Source organism: Rattus norvegicus, chromosome 6, assembly GCF_021556685.1.
Source record: "Rattus norvegicus strain SHRSP/BbbUtx chromosome 6, alternate assembly SHRSP_T2T, whole genome shotgun sequence".
Classification (NCBI taxonomy): Eukaryota; Metazoa; Chordata; class Mammalia; order Rodentia; family Muridae; genus Rattus; species Rattus norvegicus.
The window spans coordinates 95119350-95141113 of NC_141539.1; the positions used below are offsets into that span (position 1 = coordinate 95119350).

The window sequence follows — 21764 nt, forward strand, 5'->3', positions numbered from 1 at the left end:
ATTGATCATTTGACGAGTTTTATTTTGATAAATTGCAAAAGTAATGAGGGTCACTGCCTGGGTCAGGACATGACACCAGCACCTATTTGGAAAAGGGACAGTCTAACGAAGGTCTGTAGTTTCCCTGAACTCTCAGGCTTTTTCAGCAGCCGAGCTAGCCCAGGAGGACTGTGTGTGCACACAGGTAGAGCTCGTTCTGACCACACTACGTCCCCATTAATGACAGGCACATTACATTCCTCCATCAGCCCACGTGGTATAACCCACAGCGAGGCTTGGTGTTAAAGAAGAGGATTCCACTCTTACCTAAGTTTGAAAAAGGTACGTTCACCCCGACTTCCACTTGCCTCTCCAGTTTCCATGTGCCTGTAATTTTTTTCCCTCTTTATTTATAAGAATAAACAGCTTTGACTCACACTCCTCTTGTGAATGCTGGAGGGAGATCACTCGTAAGTCATCAGTCTGAGTAAATGACAATGTCCTTTCTATTTTTCACCCTTTTCTAAATGTAATCTATTATTTCTACCCCAAGTTTAACACCCCCACCACATAGAGAAAAACTTTAGCCTTTCTTGCTTGTTCTTTTCTACCTAAGACACATGTGCTTTCAGAATTCAAGCCTGAAGGATTTGCTCCCCACTGGTTTTTGCTCCTAACTGTTAGGGAAATTTCTCTGCACCCAGCCAGGTTCAGAAGCACAGTGAGCAACTGAGGTTGCTCTGAACTGAGCGGCTCATGGGGAGTAACAGGGGAAGTGTGCTGGTTTGATTTCTTTGATTAAATCGAAAGCTCTAGGGTTCCCCCCTAAGGTGTATTATTTGTAATTTTTCTCTTTAAAGAATAATACATTCTTTAAAAGTTGGAGAAATTTAACTTAAAGAAGAATACTGTATACCATTACTCTCCCACAGGGTCTCAGACAAATGCTTTTCCTCTATCCCCAACCCCACGCTCCGAATGACATTGGGTTCACCTGACAGCAGTTTTTACAAAGACAAGTTTAAAGCTTTGAGAGATTTTACTTGAGAAAAGAATCACTTAGGCCTATTAAACACACAGAACACATACATGTTTTAAGGAGAGCACGGGAGTTTTAACAGCAGAGCTGTGAGTGGTTTATTCTGAATCGTGAAGGCCAGCAGCAGGCTCATTGATAATCACTGTGTGGAGTGCGCGAAGCTCGGTGTCGAGCAGCCTGTATCCTAGCACAGAGAAGTTAATGGAGGAGGAAGCCCACACCCTAGGAAGACAGCAATCAGGAGGCATTTTGTCCACGCAGGAGAATGTTTACCATCTGGGGAGTGGGGGGAGTGGGTGGTTACCACTGGGCGGGAGGGGGCGTGGAGGTGGGAGGGTGGCCGCATCAGAGTGCTGCAACATGGAATCCCTCAGGATGCAGTACGGAGCTGTACAGGGGTAGTCTGTCAGCCCCACAGTGAGTCGCATGACTTCTAGAGGCAGGAGGCTCACTGGTATCTGGGTAAAGGACGTCAAAGGCAATCTGAGACTGCCCTTCACTGGCATTGCCAGAATGCGTTGGGGTACTAAAGTGTGCGTCTTACTCATGAGGACCCTAACTGTGTGTGTGTGTGCGCTGGCATCTTGTTGATTCTTTGGGGGCAGTGGGAACTCTATTTACACAGACATTTTCAGATTTATTCATATGTAGGAGGTAGAGGACCATAGACATAATGACAGGCTTAAATCAGTGAATCTTGCAGTTACAATATTAGTGTTTACCCCTCTCCCCATCCCGACTTTGGCCAAGGGCAAGTAAAGGTTTCACGATATTCCAGGTGCTTAGGTTTTATACAAGACTTCCTCCCAACGCCCAACCAATTCTCTGCATTCATTTTACTGCATTCACCAGACTGGGCTGGGGCTCAGCTGGAATTAATCTCCTTTTCTTGCTGACACTAACTCCATCTAATTACTTAAAATTTCCTTGTGAGTGTGGCTAAATTCTTTTATTTCTCCCATTCCGTATTCAAAGGGTCATCTGCCTGCTGGGAAGCAATGGGGGGGGGCATATTATAAGCCAGGAACATTCAGGATGCTTTCCTGTTTAGTGACATGACCATATGATAGTTTTTTTTAAAATGGGAACTATTCTAACAAAACACAATGGTACAACAGCTCCAGAAGGGAGCAGCCTACATATAACCATGGTGGACATACGGAAGTCCTCCACAAATATGGAGTTTGATAACTAGCAAGCTTTAGTATTACAACTATGCCAAATTCAAAGGTTCATACCATTCAACCTTGGATCATCCTAAAATGCTGGGGAGGGAGGGAGGCAGGGAGGGAGAGGGAAAGAGAGAGAGACAGAGAGAGAGAGAGAGAGAGAGAGAGACCGAGAGAGAGAGAGAGAGAGAGAGAGAGAGAGAGAGAGAGAGAGAGAGAGAGGAAAGGAGGGAGAGAGAGGAAGCACATATCTAAGGTGCTTTTAGAATGATTTCAAGTTTGAAAGTATTACAAACAAAATTAATTCTCAGGTAATACTTCAAACTTCTCACAAGAAAATGGAAATATGTAACTTTTGTAAAATACAAAAAGCGTCAATGGCACATTCTAACGTTGTCTGGATTTAAGGATGTTTAAGGACGTCGGAGCAGTGGGGACAGTTTGGGGGCTGTACCCAGCAGAGGAGGCCCTGAGAAGGATGGTAACATAACATCTTTCTTCCTCTGCTGATCATTAGAACATTGCACAAATAATTCACTAATTCTACACACAAACTAGGAATATTTCTTGGAAGTTCACAGACGCCTTCTCTAATGTCTTTCGGTAGCTTGCTTCAGTTTATGACATCCCAAAACTAGATCCCTGAGCTTTTCAAACCACAGAATAGCAGTGACTTTGATTTATATTTCAAACAGGCCCAAAATATGAGACTGTGCTAAGTACTCATATAATTTCTTATGTTGGATACTGTGACGAACGCTTCACCATGGCCCACAGGTGAGAACAATGCTCTATCTGCGTTCTATCTTACACACAGAGAAAGGAAACTGAGCCATAGAATTCCTCAAAGTTAGAGAGTTGTTGGTGACAGAGGTTGACCTCTCACACAATCTGGTCTCTGTAACACAGAATCTAGGCTTTTCCATGCTTGACTCCATCTTGTCTCCCCAGAGCCCTTATATTTGTTCAGGCTGACAGTGCTGTAAGAACAGGGCACAAGAGAGTACTGAGACTCCTAAATCCACACTGGCTTCCCAGCATCCCATGGCTATTGAATTGTGTACACACACACACACACACACACACACACACACACACACACACACACACACACACAATGCCTCTTTGTCAGCCAAGAGCAGCCCTTGGAAACGGAAGAACATGAGATTCCTGCCACACAGCCAACAAAGTGCTATGCTTGGTGAAGATGTCCTTAAATGGCCAGCCTTCCCTCACAGGTCTTGGTAGTGACAAAAACAACAAGAAGGGGAACAGACAGGGACAAATGAAGACATCCCGTGGAGGCTGGTGTCAGTAGTTATGGTGGCAGCGACACTGGTGGCTGCCTTAGGAGTGTCGAGAGATACAACTGGCTGAAAATGACAGATGAATCAGAGACAGAAGACAGAACAGCTTTGCTGCTGAGGGCAACAGCTAGCCTCCTGTCTCTTTTCATCATCCTCCAGAGTCTGAGCAGGGTGAAATGAGGGCACCAGTGTCCTCTGTCCAATAGCCCTTTGGCATCCATGTGGCCTGTAGCACAACTCTCCTTCCAGGGGGAAGATGAGGGCAGTGGGAGGGAAGGCCTGGGGGTGTGGTAGAGACCATTCCTGAGAATCTAGCTATTGCACAGGCCATGGGTGAGATCCCCAGTCTTGACCAGCAGAGATGGAACCAAGTTAGGAGTGCAGGGGCTGTCATACTCTGCTGTCTGCTGACATGAGATAGATCAATGACACTTCTCCAGTCTTTGACTTCTTCTTCCATAGAGACTGCTGGTCTCTGTTTCTCCCACACAGGACAGCTATAGTCACCTCTACCACACAGCACCACAAATGTTCACTGTGGTCACTGCTTTGGGGCCAGTGCTTGCAATGTTTGGTCAAAGAGACTCCAGTGAGACAAAAGTAGGTACTGAAATGCCTGCTTTGGTTCTCAGCTGGATGACACTAGCTGTCCAGTGCATGCTCCAAAGACAGCCACGGTTTTATCCTACACATCTCTATGTGACTTGGATGGTATTTTGAAGCCAGGTCTAGTGACACAATTTGTGAGCACAAATATTCTAGAGACTGTGGCAGAAGCATCACAAGTTCAAGGCCTACTTATGCTAGAGTGTTTTCAAAGCCAGCCTGGGCAATTCAGCAAGACTCTGTCTCAGAATACTAAAAGGAGAGTGTGGGCAGTGTAGGTCAGTGTTAGAGTGCTTGGTTAGTGTGTGTGAGGCCGTAGGCTCAATCCTCAATAACACACATGCACATGTGCACGCAAACCCCAAAACGCACAAGATATTCTGAGGATTGCTTAAATGTAAATTTCTGCATTTCTATAGGGGACAAAGGAAGGGCTATGTGACAGTCATTGAGTGGAGGATGGCAATGGAGACTATCAGTCTTGAGGACTAACTGTCCTGATCACCACCATCTTCCCTGGCAGCCTTCCTCCTGCAGGCAGGAATGCAGTGGCCATGAACACACCTACAGATGAGGCATCTACGATGCCAGCTCTCCTACGAGGTGTTCTGTGACGATTATACTGTCGGTGGTTTTCCTTACAACGTCTAAGGCACTGACCACCCCTCCCCCAAAAGCTTGCTGGTCACTTGTGCTGCAGCCATCTGTGGTAATACTAATTGCTTCCACTGTGTCCCTGCCTCTCTGTACCCCTTCGCAGCACTGTAACCCATTGGCTGAGGAGAAATGCCTTGTTTCTGCACGGAACTTCTGTCATGAGCAGTGAGGGAACTTTTGTTCAGATTCTGGGCTCTGTGGCTCGTGATGTTAATTCTTTTTTTTTTTTTTTTTTTGTTTGTTTCTTTTTTTTTTTTCGGAGCTGGGGACCGAACCCAGGGCCTTGCGCTTCCTAGGTAAGTGCTCTACCACTGAGCTAAATCCCCAGCCCCGTGATGTTAATTCTTAACTCATGGTGTTATCATTCCCTTCTCTCTGGAATAATAGCACCAGTGACCTCACAGAGTTACTGTGGAAATTATCAAGGGGATCCCTATAATCTAACTTGTATGCTCTCGCTGCAAAGAATAGTCCTCCAGACTTTCACTGTTGATAATGATCAAAGGCACGACCTTCTCACCCAGGATTCCTTCTTAGCAGACCCATCACTGAGATCATGATTGCCAGACTTTGCTACCCACACGGGCTCTGTAACATTAGCATTCTGGGGACTCCCCATCCCCACCCTAAATCTAGGTCTATATGCCGAGTTCAAGATCTGCTATTCTCTTTACCTAAGAATCTCACTCCTTGATAGCACTGTACCGTTGTTCTCTGCAAAACCCAAAGAGGTATGACATCAGGGAGCCCAAGCTGGAGGTCAGGACACATGGTTCACTAAGTGACGAGGCTCTCATGAGCCCTTCCTGTTTGGAAACATAGCCTGCTGCTTGCCTCAATTCTGAACTGTCCCCTGAGTGGCAATCCAAGTCAAAAGGCAGCAGGGAAAGGTTTTTGCTCCCACTGCATTGCCTTGCTGAGTTTAGTCAGGGAAACAGCAGCCACGTAGCTCCGAATGCACTTCAGAGAGCTGTGGAGGCAGGAAAGGGAGAGAGTCTCAGGGAAGGATGCTACACTTGGAATCTCCTTGCCACAGACCTGGATACTGTGTTCATACACTTCTTCATTGTTGAAACTTCTTTGGTTCAGCTACTGGATCTGAATTTAGAAGTTATATTTCTCTTGTTCTTGAAGATCTAGTGTTAGGTAACTGACCTGCTGGGTAATATTTGTCACTGAGCCATTGACCCACCACTTCCCTTGAAGTGGCCCTGTGTCCCCTGATGCCAGTCCAATAGACAGCCTTGAAGGTACTTGCTTCTGCTTTAACCCCAGGTCACAACTGCTTACGCTTCCCCTCACCAGGCCTGATGATTGTTGGCCATGTGTGTGGTCCTTAGCTGAGCTCCAACCACTGGACCCCCTTCTGCTCCTACTTTCCACCTTGTTGCTAGTGAGTGACAGGCAGGTTACCACGTCTTCAAGACCAGTTCTGTCAATGGCACCCCAGATTTATAATGCATTAATTTTACTTCGTAGTGGTCAAAGTCTATATCGAAAAGTCTACAAACATTTTATTTTTTAAGAAAACATATATTCTATTTATCTACATAGGAACACATTTTATTTTTTGCTTATGTGTGACCACCCTTATATAAGCTTTCAATCCTGTTCTTAGGACTTACTATCCCCTTTCTTACCAAAACAAACAAGAAAAAAAACTAGTTTATGATATATTTCCCTTGGAAGCCTTACTTAACATTTGCTCCTCCTGGGAGAGTAGAACGAATGCCGATCTTTTTATCTTGTTATTTCCATACCCAGGTCCAGAGAAGTCACTTAGCAAGTTCTGGTTAGAAAACTGAAGGCATAAATGGAGAATGCAGGGATGTGTCTGTTCCTGTCTGATCAGGCCATGTGGGTGAGGAATGAGATCCTCCTGTGACTGGCCTCCATTGCCCCCCGGGGTGGGTGTTGGCTGGTTGCCTCCTGCTGTCCCCAGTGGGCCACTGTTGCCCCCGGTTGGCTGGTTGTCTACCACTGACCCTAATGAGCCACTCACCTTCAGCTTGTGCTCATGTTCCTTGTTGACCCGGGCCAGCAGCTGAGCCTTCCTTCGGTTTAGGGCATCAATGAGAGCATCGCACTGAGCCACCAGGCAGGCTTCAAACTCCACACTGTTTTCCTGAACAAGAGAGCACACTTCTCAGGCACAGGTATGGGAGCTCAGGTAGCCAGGGAAACCAGAGCACCCTAGTTCTCCCCACTGAAGAGATGGGAAGGAACTATGTAGAGTACACTGATCATTTCCAAACTGCTAGTAAACTGTACTCTATAGTGTAAAATTTTGCTTTAAATTTATATGTAAAAAGATAGCTATTTGCTACTTATATTAATTTTAATCTAAAGAAACCACCTCTGTAGTTTGAATTGTAATAAGTACAATAAAGTTTTGGCTTGTAGGGTGGTACAATCGTCCTTCGATGGGTGTCTCTGCTGGGCTCTGCATGCTGAAATAAGGTATCTAGGAGGAAGAGGAGAGTCAAGGCAAGAGAGAGAGAGGAGTACTAAACTTAACAGAAGAGAGAAGAAGGGGTGACAAAGGTCCCCCACGTTAAACAATGATCCAGTGCTGCCATCCAATGATAACAGAAGTATATAATAAGGTCTAAGAATAACAGGCAAAAAAAAGTTGTCCCTTACATGAAGAAAGGCCACAATGAGAAAAAACCTATTTGTAACAACATTTTTTTTTGCTATTAAAATCAGGAAAGACACAGTGGCTTGCTGAAGCATGAGAGCTACATAGAAAATGGGAGGAGTGTGGCCCCATGGTATTTAAATTAAATGCTGGGCATAACATTTTTACTCGACTTGAACCCATATAGTTCTTTTATAACTAGTAATTTAGATTTATAGACATTTATTAAGGGTAAGATGCTGTGATACTTAATTCTGCCACTTCAAATGCAGGGTCTTTGTCTCAGACAGCATTAGATCGAGCACCAGCTCCAAGGATGCTAATTTTGGCTCTCATGGCAACAGTCTGAATTCTCAGAGAAAAATCCTTGAAGGGGCCTTTCCTCCTTTAAGAGCTTCCTGTGCCCTGTGTAGGGTGTGGATGGGATGGATAGGAGGGATCCTTCCCCTTGAAGACTCTGCTACTGTTGTCTTAGGGAAAGAACACTTTGCTCCAGTAGAGAGGCAAGGAAGGGGGTGTGACAGCCTGGGGCTGCATAGTTTGTGCCAGCAAATGCAAAGAAAGGGCTGATTGATAAACTGTGGGGCTTTGGAAAACAGAGGGAAATGTGCAAAGCTGCTAGGGAAGCCACAGTTTAACATGGCTATGCACATAAAAACAGTAATGGAACCAGTGTGATGCTTTGAGAGGCCGCCCTGCATTAAAAATCCACTTCTGCTTTGACAAGGGTGAGACAGTCACTCAGAAAGCTGTTTCCCTTGAGGGCAGAGTTAAGGTTATTCCTAAGAGGCAAAGCTCAGAACAGGTAAGAAGGTAAACACTGCAGAGGGGTCATTGCTTTGATGTCTCCGGCCTTTTGCAGGTGTCAGGGGAAACTATGCATTCTCAACTGTTGGCTGACCTGCCAGTCATTGTGTCTACATAAATCATTGTAAAGCATAGCTGTCAGGGGACTGAGGCTAGACAGCATCCCACTGTCTGAGAAGAGAAAGAAGACGTGTTATGATGGGCCAGGGAGAAAGAAAAAAACAAGAGAGAAGACAAGAAAGAATTAGTTAATGTCCAGTAAAATAGGGCTTGGGGACCTATGGGGTTTTAGAACCTCAGGAATAATCTGGGTTCACAAAAATAGGCTTGCAGTGTAGTGGTGACTTGGGGCTTCTGAGTGGAAGGCAGGAAGCACCCAAGACAGTCAACACTGGCTTATGGTCAGAGGAGAAACCTCAAGACAGAGCCTGGGTGAGGCTGGCCGCTGTGTGTGTCTGCCTGTGTAGAAGAGACAGGGCAGAAAGCAAGAGGAATTTCCTTGGAACACCTTGGTCAGAGGGTCCCACCCTGCTTTGGTTGCTGTCAGCTGAGCTGGCTTCCCCGCCATACCTGGATTTGTTGCACCATGGTGCGGAGTTGCACCAGGAACTCCTTGGCTTCTTTGGCTCTATCTGACAATCCATTCAGCGCCTGGGAAAGCTGGCTCTGTGGAGAGAAGGAAGGAAAGTTTGAGCTGCTGTCACACAGGGCCACGTGGGGGTTACTTCAAAGTAACCAGCTCCCAATCCCAGGAGCCATTAGCTTGCCCTGAGTCCTCTTGTTTGGGGTTAGGTGTTTGATGTAGCATGTGGGGGTGGGTTCTGTAGCCAGGCAGGCAGTGCTTCCCTGGGCTCGAGCATTCTCTTCTCTGAAGCAGTAACATTCCTGGCCACAGGATACTACCTAGAGTGTGCCCTTACTTCATTAGTTAATTAATCATTTAGTTCATTTGTTAGGCATTAAAAAAAAAAAAACTAGGGAGCCAACTGAACTGATTCCTATTGGCAGTACTTAGCCCAAAGGTTTGGGGAGTGGAGTGCAGGGCAGAAATAATGGAGATGCTCAAGTGCAGGATGAAGGAAGAAGAGTTGGGATCTGGTGTGATGTTCTGGGGCCACAAAAATGTTAACCACAGAGATAGAGGCCAGGAGGGCATTCCACCCAACCAATGTCCTCTTCCTTCTCAAGTGCACTTACGATCCCATACCAGCCTCCTAACAAGGCCAAGGCCTACTCTCTTCCGAACCACCAAATGGCCTGGCAAAGTGTGCACAGGCGAGCACTGCTTTCCAGTCTCGGCATCTGCTGGGACAGCCAGTGGCCAAACTGATGATCAGGGGGGCCTCAGTGAAGGTCTATGGGGAAAGGAGGGTCTAGGAAATCTGTCATGGTGTAGCTTGTCCTCTTTGTTTTTTTCCGTTGAGGCAGATGGATGTCTTCTGAAGAAGAGGTCAATGCAGTAAGAATGGAGGGGTGAGGACACTGGGTTCTGGGTCGGCATGTAAAGCCTCTCACCTCCGTGCTTCTTGTTGGGAAGAACGAACTGCTATTTCAGTTCTGTTCTGAGGTTTGCATTCTTTGAAGCCATTAGCAATATATTTAATTCAAGATGCCTCTCCTAGCAGGCTGGGCAGACCCCTCTGTCCCTCAGGCAGAGGCAGAGCTTTCTCGTTCCTCCTCCTTCCTGTGCCTTCTTGAAAGTCCAAAAGCCATCCATCTCCTCAGCCAGTGCAATGCCTTACTCGCCTTTCAGTAAAAAGACAAAAACCTCAAAATGGTATCTCATAGTCTTGGGATTTTTTCCCCCCCTTATATCTGTCTTATTAAAGAGGAAATTGGCCACTTTATTTAAAGCATGCAGGCCAAATGCTGGGTGGAAGCAACATAGGAGGGTAAGAAAGAAAACAGGATTAGAAGGGGTTAAGTTCTGGCCCCGCCCTTTGGAGAAGTCACCTTTGTCTGCATAACTCCAATTGGAGTGTGGGAAGGGAGGATTGAAATAGTACTTTGTGGTGGGCTCTTGTGAATACTGGGCAATGCTTAAGGGAGCATTTATTAGGTCCCATTCATAGATGCTGCCAACTACTGGCTGTCTAAGGATTATACATAGTTTTGCCTCCCGCATCAAATGAAGATTCTACTTATTCTTGAGTGTGGGCATTGCACGAGTTAGCACATTTAAAGGCCAGGACCCTGTAAGGCAGGTACATCCTTAATAAGTGTTGGGTAGTTTTAACCCCTGTTTACTTTCTTCATTTCTGTGCAGGTAAACACCTGATGATGAGGGATTCAAAGCACAGACTCAATAGGAAAATATCTCTGTTCGCCTTTCCTTGGCTGTGTTCTGACCTCCAGAGGGCATGCATGCCAGACCAACCAAAAGAGCACAGTGAGTCCACCATTGCGAAGGGGCCACTTATCACTCTGTCACCGCCGTGTCAGTGGTGCCATGTCATTTGGGGGTAAATTTTCTCCTTAGGAACTGTTCCCAAGATCCAAAGAAGCAGAAGAAAAAAAAGGAGTTCTCCTTGGAAAGCACAGCAATAAAATGAGAGACCAATTTTAAAGGCAAGTTTGGTTTTCACTGTCATCCTTAGAACTCCTGTTTCTTCATCTCCCCCAAGTGAGTGAAAGTTTGCAGGGCTACAAAGATCATTTTCCCATCTCCTTAGTGAATGTACTTAGAAATTTGGGAGACAGAGTCAAATTCATCTGGCTACACACACATTAAACTGCCAGGTTTCTTATATTTCAACCTTAAATTCACCATGTCTGTGAAATGTGTATTATATAAAGTCATAAAGATTTGTTGACTGGCTACTGTTGCAAACTTAGGAGAAGCTATAATGGGGTCTGGGAAGAACTCAGTGGGTGCAAGCATGACCTCAGCATCCACAGAAAAAGCCAGGCTCAGGGGCACAAGTCTACAATCCCAGGACAAGAAAGCGAGAGAGGAGGAATCCGGAGGTTCCTGGCCAGCCAGCCTTGCTGAAGGGATGACGTAGGTTCAGTGAAAGACTCTGCCTCAGAAAATAGGCTGAAATGTGATTGAGAACATCACATCTGGCCTCTACATACATATATGTGTGCACACCCACATGTACAGGTGCACACACCCACACAACACAAATAGGTACAAATACCCTTCCCCCCACAAATCCTTGAAATGTTATTTAGTAGTAGACAAAGAGTTCTGTCTTCATTCAGGATCTTATACACCTGAGCAGTAAATGAGCTGCCAAATAATCATTTTTTTCTCCAGAGTCAGTCTTTTTGTGTCTGTGTTGGAGGCCGAATGCCTTCCGCCTGATTTGTAATTGTTTGATATTTGATAAATAGCTACATTAGAAGATAGAGATCTATAAACCTTCCTCAAGCTTTGTCCACTTGCAGAATCCTGCAGCAGACAGTGAAAAACCCTGGTAGCTATTTATCAGCAGAAAATGCTCTTATAAGGGTTTATATGTGCTGTTTTCATAGGATAACCCCCTGATCACATTTTAATTCTACCTGTGCTAGCACATTTTAATTCTAGCCTGTGCTAGCAGAGGTGTTCTGTATTCAGGACCACATAGCAGTGCTACGAACTCCTGCCTGTGTGCTGAAGGCACAAATCCATGATGTGAGTTTTCCTTTCAGCATCCTTGGCTGGACATAGTCTTGAGAGGGAGAAAGGTATGGTTCTAAAGTGTGGGAGCTGTATTGGATTTGGGCCTGGTTGCTTTGTCACTGTGTGGCACAAGAAGTTTACATTCACAGAATGTTGTCAGCCTGAGCCAGACCCTTCTGGGTCTCCAGCAAGGTTTGACCCCTGCTGAGCCCTGCCCTTGCATGTGGAAGCCTTTTGTCCCCAACTGGGAACAGTCTGGCCAGGTACTTCTCACCTGAGTCAGAATTAGGCTGGCCTTCCTGGTTATTTCCCTAATTTATTCAGGCCACATAGTCCTTTGTTACCGAAGTCTCAGCCAGGGTTCCCCACTGTGCTTGACAGATACCTGCTAAGTGGTGTTCTTTGGATATATAGTTTGGTCAATAAAGAAACCAGAAGCTCTCTTCCTCTTCTGGCTTGACACGAATAACCTGTGTGTGTGTGCTTCTTTCATCCCGCAGGCTTTCGCCCGATTCTCGGTACCGTGCTGGCACCGACACTAAAGGCTATTTATAAGTTTGGTTCCTTGGATATTTGTTTCCTAATCTGAGGTGGCTTCTGAAAGGGAAGGGTAGCGTTACAATGAAGCAGTCACAGAGCCCCTGATGGATTCCTTGGCTCAGGTCATGCGTGGAATAATCAAGGCCTCCCTGGAAAAGGGGACACTGAGTCTGAAACAAAGGAAAAAACCAAACACAAACCCCAAAAATCCAAAAACCAAGCCTCACCTCTTCCTTTAATCTCTACTTGCCTTTCCCTGGTCCTATGGGATGTTTCTGTGTGAGTATGAAATGTTGGCACATGTGTGCACCCATCAGAGTGGGGTGGGAGGCTCTTGGCTTTGGGGGAAGTTATAGTGACAATTCTGGAATTTTGGTTTCTTTAAAAAACACAGAAATATTATGACTATGGTTTTAATTTTAATCCCAGTTGTGTGATACAGGGCCACTTCAGATTGTCCACAGCAGCTGGCTGTGATTTGCCTTGAGCTCTAACATGGGTGTCATTTTGCCAGCTGCAGATAGTTTCTGCAAGTGTGTGATGTTTGGGGTTCTGGGGGCTTTTCAGGGGGTATATAAATGCTAGGACCCCTGAGGTGGGGTGGGTTGTTGGTTGTTGGTCATGGTTTATTAAGTAGTCATGGGCAAAGAAGAAGCAAGAAGAAGAAGAGGAGGAGGAAGAGTAAGCGGAGAGTAGGAGGAGGAGGAAGAAGAAGAAATTAGATATCAAGATCAAACGCCTCAAGGAACTCGATGCCCCTAATCAGCAGCTAGTAGTCTAACAGTAACATTGTCTCCTTTCTGACCCCTGACTTTACTCAGGGATCTCTTTCCTTTCCTCTCTATCTCTTTTTCTCTCTAATCTAGTGTTAGGTTGTTGAAAGGGTGGAAGAAATAAGAACGCACAAAGTAGCAAACGCTAGCTACAGAAGCTACTGTCATAGAGGTCTTGTTGCTAGGGAACAGTAAACAAATCTCATCATGTGAATCTGATTCTGAGCCATGTGTAGATCCAGGGATTATATATTATATACAAACTCCTCCCATTGTCTTAACTACATTTCCCATTGCTGTGATTAAAAAAACAAACGAAAACCCTGACACCAGTGACCTCTTTAAGGAGAAAGTTTATTTTGGCTCTTAGTTTGAAGGTACAATCCATTGGAGGTCAAGGTGGCATGAGTTCAAAGCAGATGTCACACTGCCTCACATTAGCAATGAAGAGAGCAGTGAGTACCTCTATTCAGCTAGCTTTCTCTTTAATTAATAAAATTGTTCTCTCTCTCTCTCTCTTTCTCTCTCTCTCTCTGTATGTGTGCATGTGTGTGCGTGCACATACAGGCACATGTGCCACAGTGGCACACATGAAGCTTAGAGAACCACTTTGTGGAGTCTGTTCTCTCACTCCCCTTTCTGTGGATTCTGGGGATTGAACTCTGGATGCCAGGCTTACAGAGACACACACACATACACACTCGCACACACACAAGCATATACATGAAAACACACATATACATACAAGCACCCATACACACAAAACACAAACACACACACACACACACACACACACACACACACACACACACACACACACACACAGAGGCTTGGGTGATGAAGCACAGTTATCCAGTCCTAGGGAGGCAGAGTCAGTAGACTCTAGAGTTTGAAGCCAGACTGGGCCACACAGCAAGTTTACAGCCAACCTGAATTACAAAGGGAGAGCCTGTTTCCCCAAACCATGAGCTGGGTACATAGCTCAGGAATGGAGTGCTTGCTAACACACACAAGCCTTGGGTGTGATATAAGCATTGAAAAAAGATCATAAATATAAATAAAATAAAAGTAAAAAACCAAAAGGTCTATTTCTTTGGATAGTCTAATAACCAGGCACACAGGTAACAGCTTCTCTATTCTCAGCAAAGGCAAGAAATATAAATAAGTAAAATACCCACATTACAGCAAGACACAGCTAGTTTTGGTCAAACTTTGAACCTTAGATTTAGTCTGAGAAGTCACAACCAAACAAATTTTAGAAAATTCTATGCCCTGGTCAATGGGTTCTCAAAGTAGAGACTTATTTCTTCCTGATGGGCCTTTCCCCCCCTAAAGTAAGGTAAAAGGAGCCAATTTTGGCCTCAGGACACAATAAAAACAAACTGCCACCTTTGCCCAGAATTTACAGTTTCTTAGGTGACTTCGATTGGCTGGTCCCCTTGGCTCCTTGCTTGGTGTGCTTGGGGCAGTGAGACTTCCACAGGGTCTTCTGTGACTGAAGGCTATTAGGTGTCAGGGTGCCGGCTGTGATGAGAGCATCACTCTGCACAGGACTGGGCAGAGGACACATGAGTCTGTGGATAGTCTAACTGGGAAATGTGTGATGCGAGGCAGGTGCCACGTATGCACAGCTTGGGCTTAGAAATGTCTTCCTTGGGCTAAGTGATGAACAAACACTGGATTTTATTGGTTTAGAGAGGAAGTCACCACACATGCTGCCTTTTCCTGTGGAGAGCTGTCCCCAGCAGACTTTGAGTCTTCTTCTTCGGGTTCCCTGGGCTGCCCCTGCTATGTTCTTGTCACACCACACAGACTGTTCCTGAAGCTCAGACAGGACAGCAGTCTGCTGTCGGATACTGCTGGGGACAGTTTTGAGATGAGCAAACAGGCTTAGGGTCATGATTCTTCAGCTCTCAGAAATGAAAAATTTCAGTTACACAATGACTCATTGACCAATTAAAAGCCTGTAATTAGAAATCAGTATAATCCAGTCAATCCGTCATGGAAATATACTTTTTACATAGGAAGGTCTTCATTGCTTCCTTCCAGACTCAGGGTTAACTGTTAAAACAGGGAAGCCCACCCATCAACCACTCAAGTTTTCAGGGGGTGGAGGAAGATGGGGAGGGCCAGCTAGTGAGGACAAGGTTTTATTTAAGAGATAACCTTCTTATTTACAAAAGCAGAATTCATTTCTGGAAAACTAAGTAATGATTTTGGAAGGACGACCTAAAACACCTAGGGTAACTTTCATACATCTATATGCAGATCCACATGTCCCTTTAGGTATTTATAGTGAACATTGTCAAAACTGGGGTCATGCCAGGTATCAATCTGCCTTCTTCATTTAGTGTAGCACAAATATCTTTCTACTTCTCAATAGCTACAAACACTTAGACAATATTCACTATATGCCAGCTACTGTTTGTAATATTTTAAACATATTGTCTCATTTGGCTTTTGAGACGATTTTTGTAGCTGACAGAATCTAACAGGAAGGGTGAGTTCTGAAGTCACACTGTTAAGAGGCAAAGCAGGGTTTCCAAGCCAGGCAGTCTGGGCCCAGGGTCCATGCTATTCACTTCAGGGCTTCAGTGTAATTCACTCTGTACATCACTGCAATCTACATAATTAATCTCCCATTTCATAATTAGACTGCTTTCACATTATTGCAAAGAGCTGAAATGAAATTCATGTTGTGAGTATTTGAATGTATTGTAAATTATTCCTACTTCTAGAGTCAAATATGCTTGATAAACAAGCACTCAGATTTAGAGATTTTTGGAAATCAAGTTCCCGAAATTGCCCTTTGGGGATTATCATTTATATTCCCATAGAAGATGGTAAAAGGAATCTCTTCAAATAATATCAATGGCACATTTGTATTTGCAGTCAACCTTGGAGCTGGAGAGATGTTCCAGATTAAGAGACTGCCCTTGAGAATGACCTTGTTCAGTTCCTAGCACCCACGTGGCTCACAATTACCTGTGACTCCAGTTCCAGGGGATCTAACATTCTCTTCTGACTTTTGAAGGCGCCTGGCTCACACACATATATACTCAGCCCAACACAAACATACATAAAATAAATCATATAAAACATTAACATATAGAATCTCAGTTTTCAAATGTACACTTAGACATTGCCAGCGTGATATTTAATATTTAGTTGGAGGAGAGATAAGCTTTGCCCCAGGCTTCCTAATGATCTTTTCCCAGCTAAGGGAAAATTCTCACTGGTGGTATTTGCAAAGCATTTGGAAGAAGGCCTGGCACACAGAGAGCTGCCTAAAGCATTTGCTTAACAAGCTCCTTCCCTCCCCCTGATAGTACTCTTAAGGCCGGCTTTGTGAGCTGGCAGTGGTAGCACACAGGCCTTTAATCTCAGTTTTCAAATGTACTCTTGAACATTGCCAGTGACATATTTAATATTTAGTTGGGGGAGAGAAAACTTTGCCTTGGGCTTCCTAATGATCTCAAACACTCATCCTGAATTTGGAGCCACATAGAACATCCTGTACTGGAAAGTTAAAACTGACAGAAACTAAACGTGGTTGTTTCTTCCCTGGTTGGCTGTCACCTTGGGCAGACTCAGTTTTCGTATTTACACCAACAAAAGTCTCAGTGGACAGACCAAAGCCACCAGGTTCCTGTTTGTCCCCTAGTGCTCCTTGGCCCAACAAGGACACCCTTCTAGTTCGCCACTCTATTTAAAGCTCCCCTCTTTTCCTCTGGTTTCGAGCCTTTGGGAATGTGTTATGGAGAGGCATCCTGATTCTTAGGTAACTTCACCCAAGAACCTAAGGGATGCTCCAATTTCTGGGTGCACTTCCTCACACTGAACTGCCAGTTTTCCTTCTGTTGCTGGGACCCAGAAATATCCAAAGCCTAGTCACATGGCAAATGCTATTTCTGCAGAGGCCAAGTCTCTTCCGCAAACACATGATTTTACTTACGCCTAATTGGAAACCTGGTTGTGATCCTTAATCTTGACTGTTGACTTGATGAGATTTAGGATCGCTATGGATACAAATCTCCCGGTATGCCTAAGGGAGATTATCTAGATGAAATTGAGGTAGGAAGACCTACCCTAAATAGGGGTGGTACCATAATAGGATGAGATCCCTGGTTGAAAAGGGGTGGGGGAGAATGCCAGCATCCATCTTTCTTTGTTTCCTGACTGGACACAATGTGACCACCATCTCCTGCTCTAGCCTCCATGTGTCCCCTTCACCAGGGCAGTATCCCCTGGATCTTTAAGTCACAGCAAATCTTTCCTCCCTCAGGTTGTGTTTGTCAGCTGTTTTATCACACGGATGAGCAAAGTAACTCCAGCACGGTGATTCTTCAGGGGAGCAGGAGATCCCAGAGTGGGGAAGGCCATAGCACAGACCGTTCTGCACACACCTTTGCCCATCCTGAGAAGTACTCTACTCTTCAGAGTGGGACAAACACGATAAGGCCTGTGACACACAGGAGTCCCTCCTGGCCATGTCACGATGCCACTAGTTTGTAAAGAGAGCACTTGAGCATTTGTGGTTCATTCTTGTATTTGACTATGAGTTTGAGACATTTGTTTCTTTCATATCAATGGCAAAACATACAAAGGTCTCTGATAACCCTAACTAACATTGCATAATTTTAAAAGCTCAAATACAACTAAAGGCATCCTCAGTACAACTCTCCCTCTTAACACTGTTTCACAAACAAACTAAAACACAATCTTACTCTAATGGCTGACGAAGTTTGGGGTATCTTAGCTAGTGTCTACATTCGATGTAGCTTTTGCCTTGGCAGGACTGATAGCTTTGCAAGGATCCAGTTTTACAGGCCGATTTCTGTCTGTAATAACACAAATAGGGATGATCAATATTACCCACGAAAGTGGACTTAGCTGCGTCTGACTTTTTTCATCCTCTGCTCAATATCTTTATCAACCTGTTTCCATGCAAGTGAACTGCAGCTCCATCCTAGTGAAAAATAGGAATGGTTTCCATGACAACAGCTTTTCCTCAGTGAGGTAGAATCTAAGGTTTATTTCCCACAGAAATACATCTTGCCACGGGACCTGGCTGATCTTGTAAGCAGCTAAATAACTGTGTGGTGACTTCCTACAAAGAGCCTGCAACAGGGTGCACACACAGGGGCAGGAAGCACGAGGTGATGTTATGCTGGACCTACGGCTGATGTCACACAGAGAAAGAGGCCTGATGTGTTGGCTAAGCAGGACTCAAGCTTCTTCTTTCCAGGACCTGGATGAGAACCTGGCCCTCTCCAGAACAGCAGGGATGGTTCAATCTAAAATAGAGAGAAGGGGTTTGATCTAAGGACATGTTACCTATAACCTACCTTTCCTCCTCTTTCCTTGAAAAGAAGAGGTTTCCAGAGCTATTCTGAATGTGGCCAGGAGACAAGAATTTCTATCTGCTGCTCGATTAAAGTTATGTTACTACTGTGCATTTACCTCCATTTCTCCTCCTTAGCAACCCTGTTATTTTATTATATTACTTTAAAAATGCATCAAAACATCTCAATTTTTTAATTGAATTAAAAGTCAAACATGATATGTGTTTTAAATAATATTTTATAGATGCACTTGCCAATTACACTCATATAAATGAATAAATTTCACAGAAATTTGTTCACATTAAATTTTTATCCAAACCAAAGATTTCCCTTTTAAATCTTTCATTTCTGATTGTCAAATGAGACCGTAGTTCAAAGGACTTCCATGTGCAGGAATATATATTAAAAAGCTCTCAATCTAGTAGACTATAATTCACCAAATGAATTCCATGTGGCCTCAAATCCCTGAGGACACTGAAGTTAGGGGTCTCTTCTGAAGGGTGGCCTTCCCTGCTGAAGCAGCAGGCTTGACAAAGACAGGTGATGTTGTCAGCACAGATTTGAGAAGGGGATGCGTGCACAGCTTCCACTGAGACGACTCCTCACATCTCTGCAGAGGGCAGGGAGGCTATATCGGCCCCCAGCATGCTGGCACATATACTAGAAGAATGGTTTTAAAAGTCACTGTGCAGTTCCCTCGATACCTAAGCCCGTGCTGTCCCTACCCAGCAGAAGATGGTGGCTGCCACTAGTGATAAGTCCCAGCCTCCCACGTGGTACCTTGCCCTGGTTCTCTTAGCCCATCCCTTGGGGCCATCCCTACTCCTACATCAAAAACCCATTATCCTTTCACAGAAATTTGTTCACATTAAATTTTTATCCAAACCAAAGATTTTCCTTTTAAATCTTTCATTTCTGATTGTCAAGTGAGACTGTAGTTCAAAGGACTTCCATGTGCAGGAACGATGTTGGTGAGGAAGGGAGGGTGTCTTGAAGTCACTTTAATGTCACTATGGGCTAAAAGGCAAACCTGAGTTGGTCTTGTAGGATGAAGTCTTTTTTTTTCTCCTTTGGGCATCTTCCTCTTTGGGGTGGGAATATTCCTCTGAGGCCATTGGCAGCCTGGTCCAACTGGAAATGGTAGAGGAACTGATGTCTCCATGCTGTGCACCTTCCCCAGGACGCTGAGCATGGTCTGCTTTGTTGCTGCGGGCTACTCCTCATACTCAGACCTGGTCCCAGCATTTTCTGCATGAACCATGAACATGGGGCTAGCCTTCTCACTTCCTGCCTTTAACCTTGGCTTCTCTCCATTCCAGGTGTGTGTGTGTGTGTGTGTGTGTGTGTGTGTGTGTGTGTGTGAGAGAGAGAGAGAGAGAGAGAGAGAGTATGTGTGTGTATGTGTGTGTGTATGGTATGTGTGTGTGAGTGAGTGTGTGTGTATGCGCATGCACATGTGTGTGCACGAGAATGTATGCATGTGCTCACATACCCTGCAACCCACCATCCCAGGCTTAAAACATTAAAGGTCTAGTGTACATCATTCATCAGTAGAACAATTGCCTAGATATTCTAGGCCCTGGTTTTAATCTCTTGAACTGCAAAACTAAACATAACGGGACATTGTCTAAGCCTGTGGTTAGCGCTGTACACCACACCGTGCTTAAACAAGGCCCTGATACATATATTGCACCTGCTGTCATGCTAGAATGCTAGCTTTCTGTCTAGAAGGCTAGGTAGTGTTAACACAAAACCAACAACAACAGCAACAAAGAAACCCAAACCAGCAACAAGAGAAACAAAACCACAGCTTCCATCTAAAAGACAAGAGATAACTTATTCTGCAGCCATTTTGAGTGACTACGGTTCAGAGACACAGACCTACGTGATCCCAAACTCCACGTTAGTGCAAGTAGTTTCATGAAGTTGTATAGTTTTGTAGAACAAAGAAAGTGGTAAATCAAGGCAAGTTTAAAATACATTGCTGAGTACGTAAGAGAGGACTGCAGGAGGTTGGAAGGTCTTCCGTAGGCCTAAGAGTCAGTCTGATGACAGCTTTGGGGTTGGTGGAAGCCAGTGGGTCTGTTGAGGTAGAAGATTACAGAGGCTTTTATCTACTGGATGTCAGTTCTGACACAGAGGTGGACAATGAATGGCTATTGGGAAGGTGCTGCACAAGCCCAGAATAAGTTGGATGTTGGACCTGTGACGTCTGAAAGTCTCTGTAACACCTCATTTGTAATCTATCTGTCTCTACAGACACAGCGCTGCTTTCTCATTCGCCCTCCCTGGGGTCTGATGGGGAAGAGTCAGAGGAGAAAGGAGACGGGTGACACAGAAGCTTCAAAGGAAACTTGCTGGGGGGAAAATTACTGTATCAGGTGCATGGGAGTGCCTGTGTGCACAGGCATGCGTGTGTGCACACGTGTGCGTGTGTTTAGTTCCTCAGAAAAGACCCCAGTGTCTGCAAGTCATTTGTACCGTATCACCGAAGAGCAAGAAGTGAAATGGTTTAGGCCGTCCTCCGGCTCTAGCTGGTGCTTGTGTTTTCAGCTTTCTCTTACTCCTCCCCACCGCACCCAATTTCCTGCTTGCCCACTCAGCCACTCTGTGGCCTGCAAGCTTGCAAGATAACATGTGGGGACATTATAGGGACTGCCATCAGTTCCGCCCACAGTGGCATAAAGGAAAAACTTGTAAGTCCATCTACCTGCACCCCTCCTTCCCTCCCTCCACCTTTTCATCCACTCATTCTTATCTTTGAGTGGTTGCAATTTTTAACTGAACCCCACCCGACACAGAAGGACAAAACAGTGTGGAATGCCGCAGTAGATGGCCCCACACCCAGGAGTATGTGGGTGCACAAATCAGACGTGATGGGTTATTTAAAAAAAATAAAAGAAGACATGATGTGGGTGGGAGGTAGAAAGGTGGAGGTGGATCTGAAAAGAGTTAAGGGAAGAGTCGTGGGGTAAATATGATCAAAATACAACAGATGAGATTCTGAAGGAATTAATAAAAATATGTGTATTAAAGGGGCGTGGAAGCCATCTAATTCTAGAATAAGCAAATTAAGTCTCCTTTGAAGACAAAGAGCACCATGTACATAAATAATCAAAGCACAAACCCCACCAAGATGCCACTTCACACCCAGTAGGAAGAAGACAATAAGGGAGGCAGGCAGGAAGAAGTGTCTGTCATAAGGTGCAGTTAGAATGCTTGATCCTTGCTGGTGAGTGTGTAAATGCCAGAGCCCTACAGAAAAGGGAGTGGCATTACTCAGGGAGCTAG

At 44.9% G+C, this 21764-nt stretch overlaps 1 protein-coding gene across 24 annotated transcripts in view; it reads right to left on the bottom strand.

Annotated features, from left to right (window-relative positions):
* Positions 1-21764, bottom strand: part of Trim9 (tripartite motif-containing 9) — a 99713-nt gene that overhangs the window by 38323 nt on the left and 39626 nt on the right. For all 24 annotated transcript variants that reach the window (XM_087552171.1, XM_087552169.1, XM_087552162.1 and 21 more), the window contains 2 exon segments: positions 8776-8871; positions 6760-6882 (listed from right to left, as the gene is read on the bottom strand). In XM_087552171.1, the coding sequence (XP_087408297.1) occupies positions 6760-6882; positions 8776-8871 (219 nt within the window).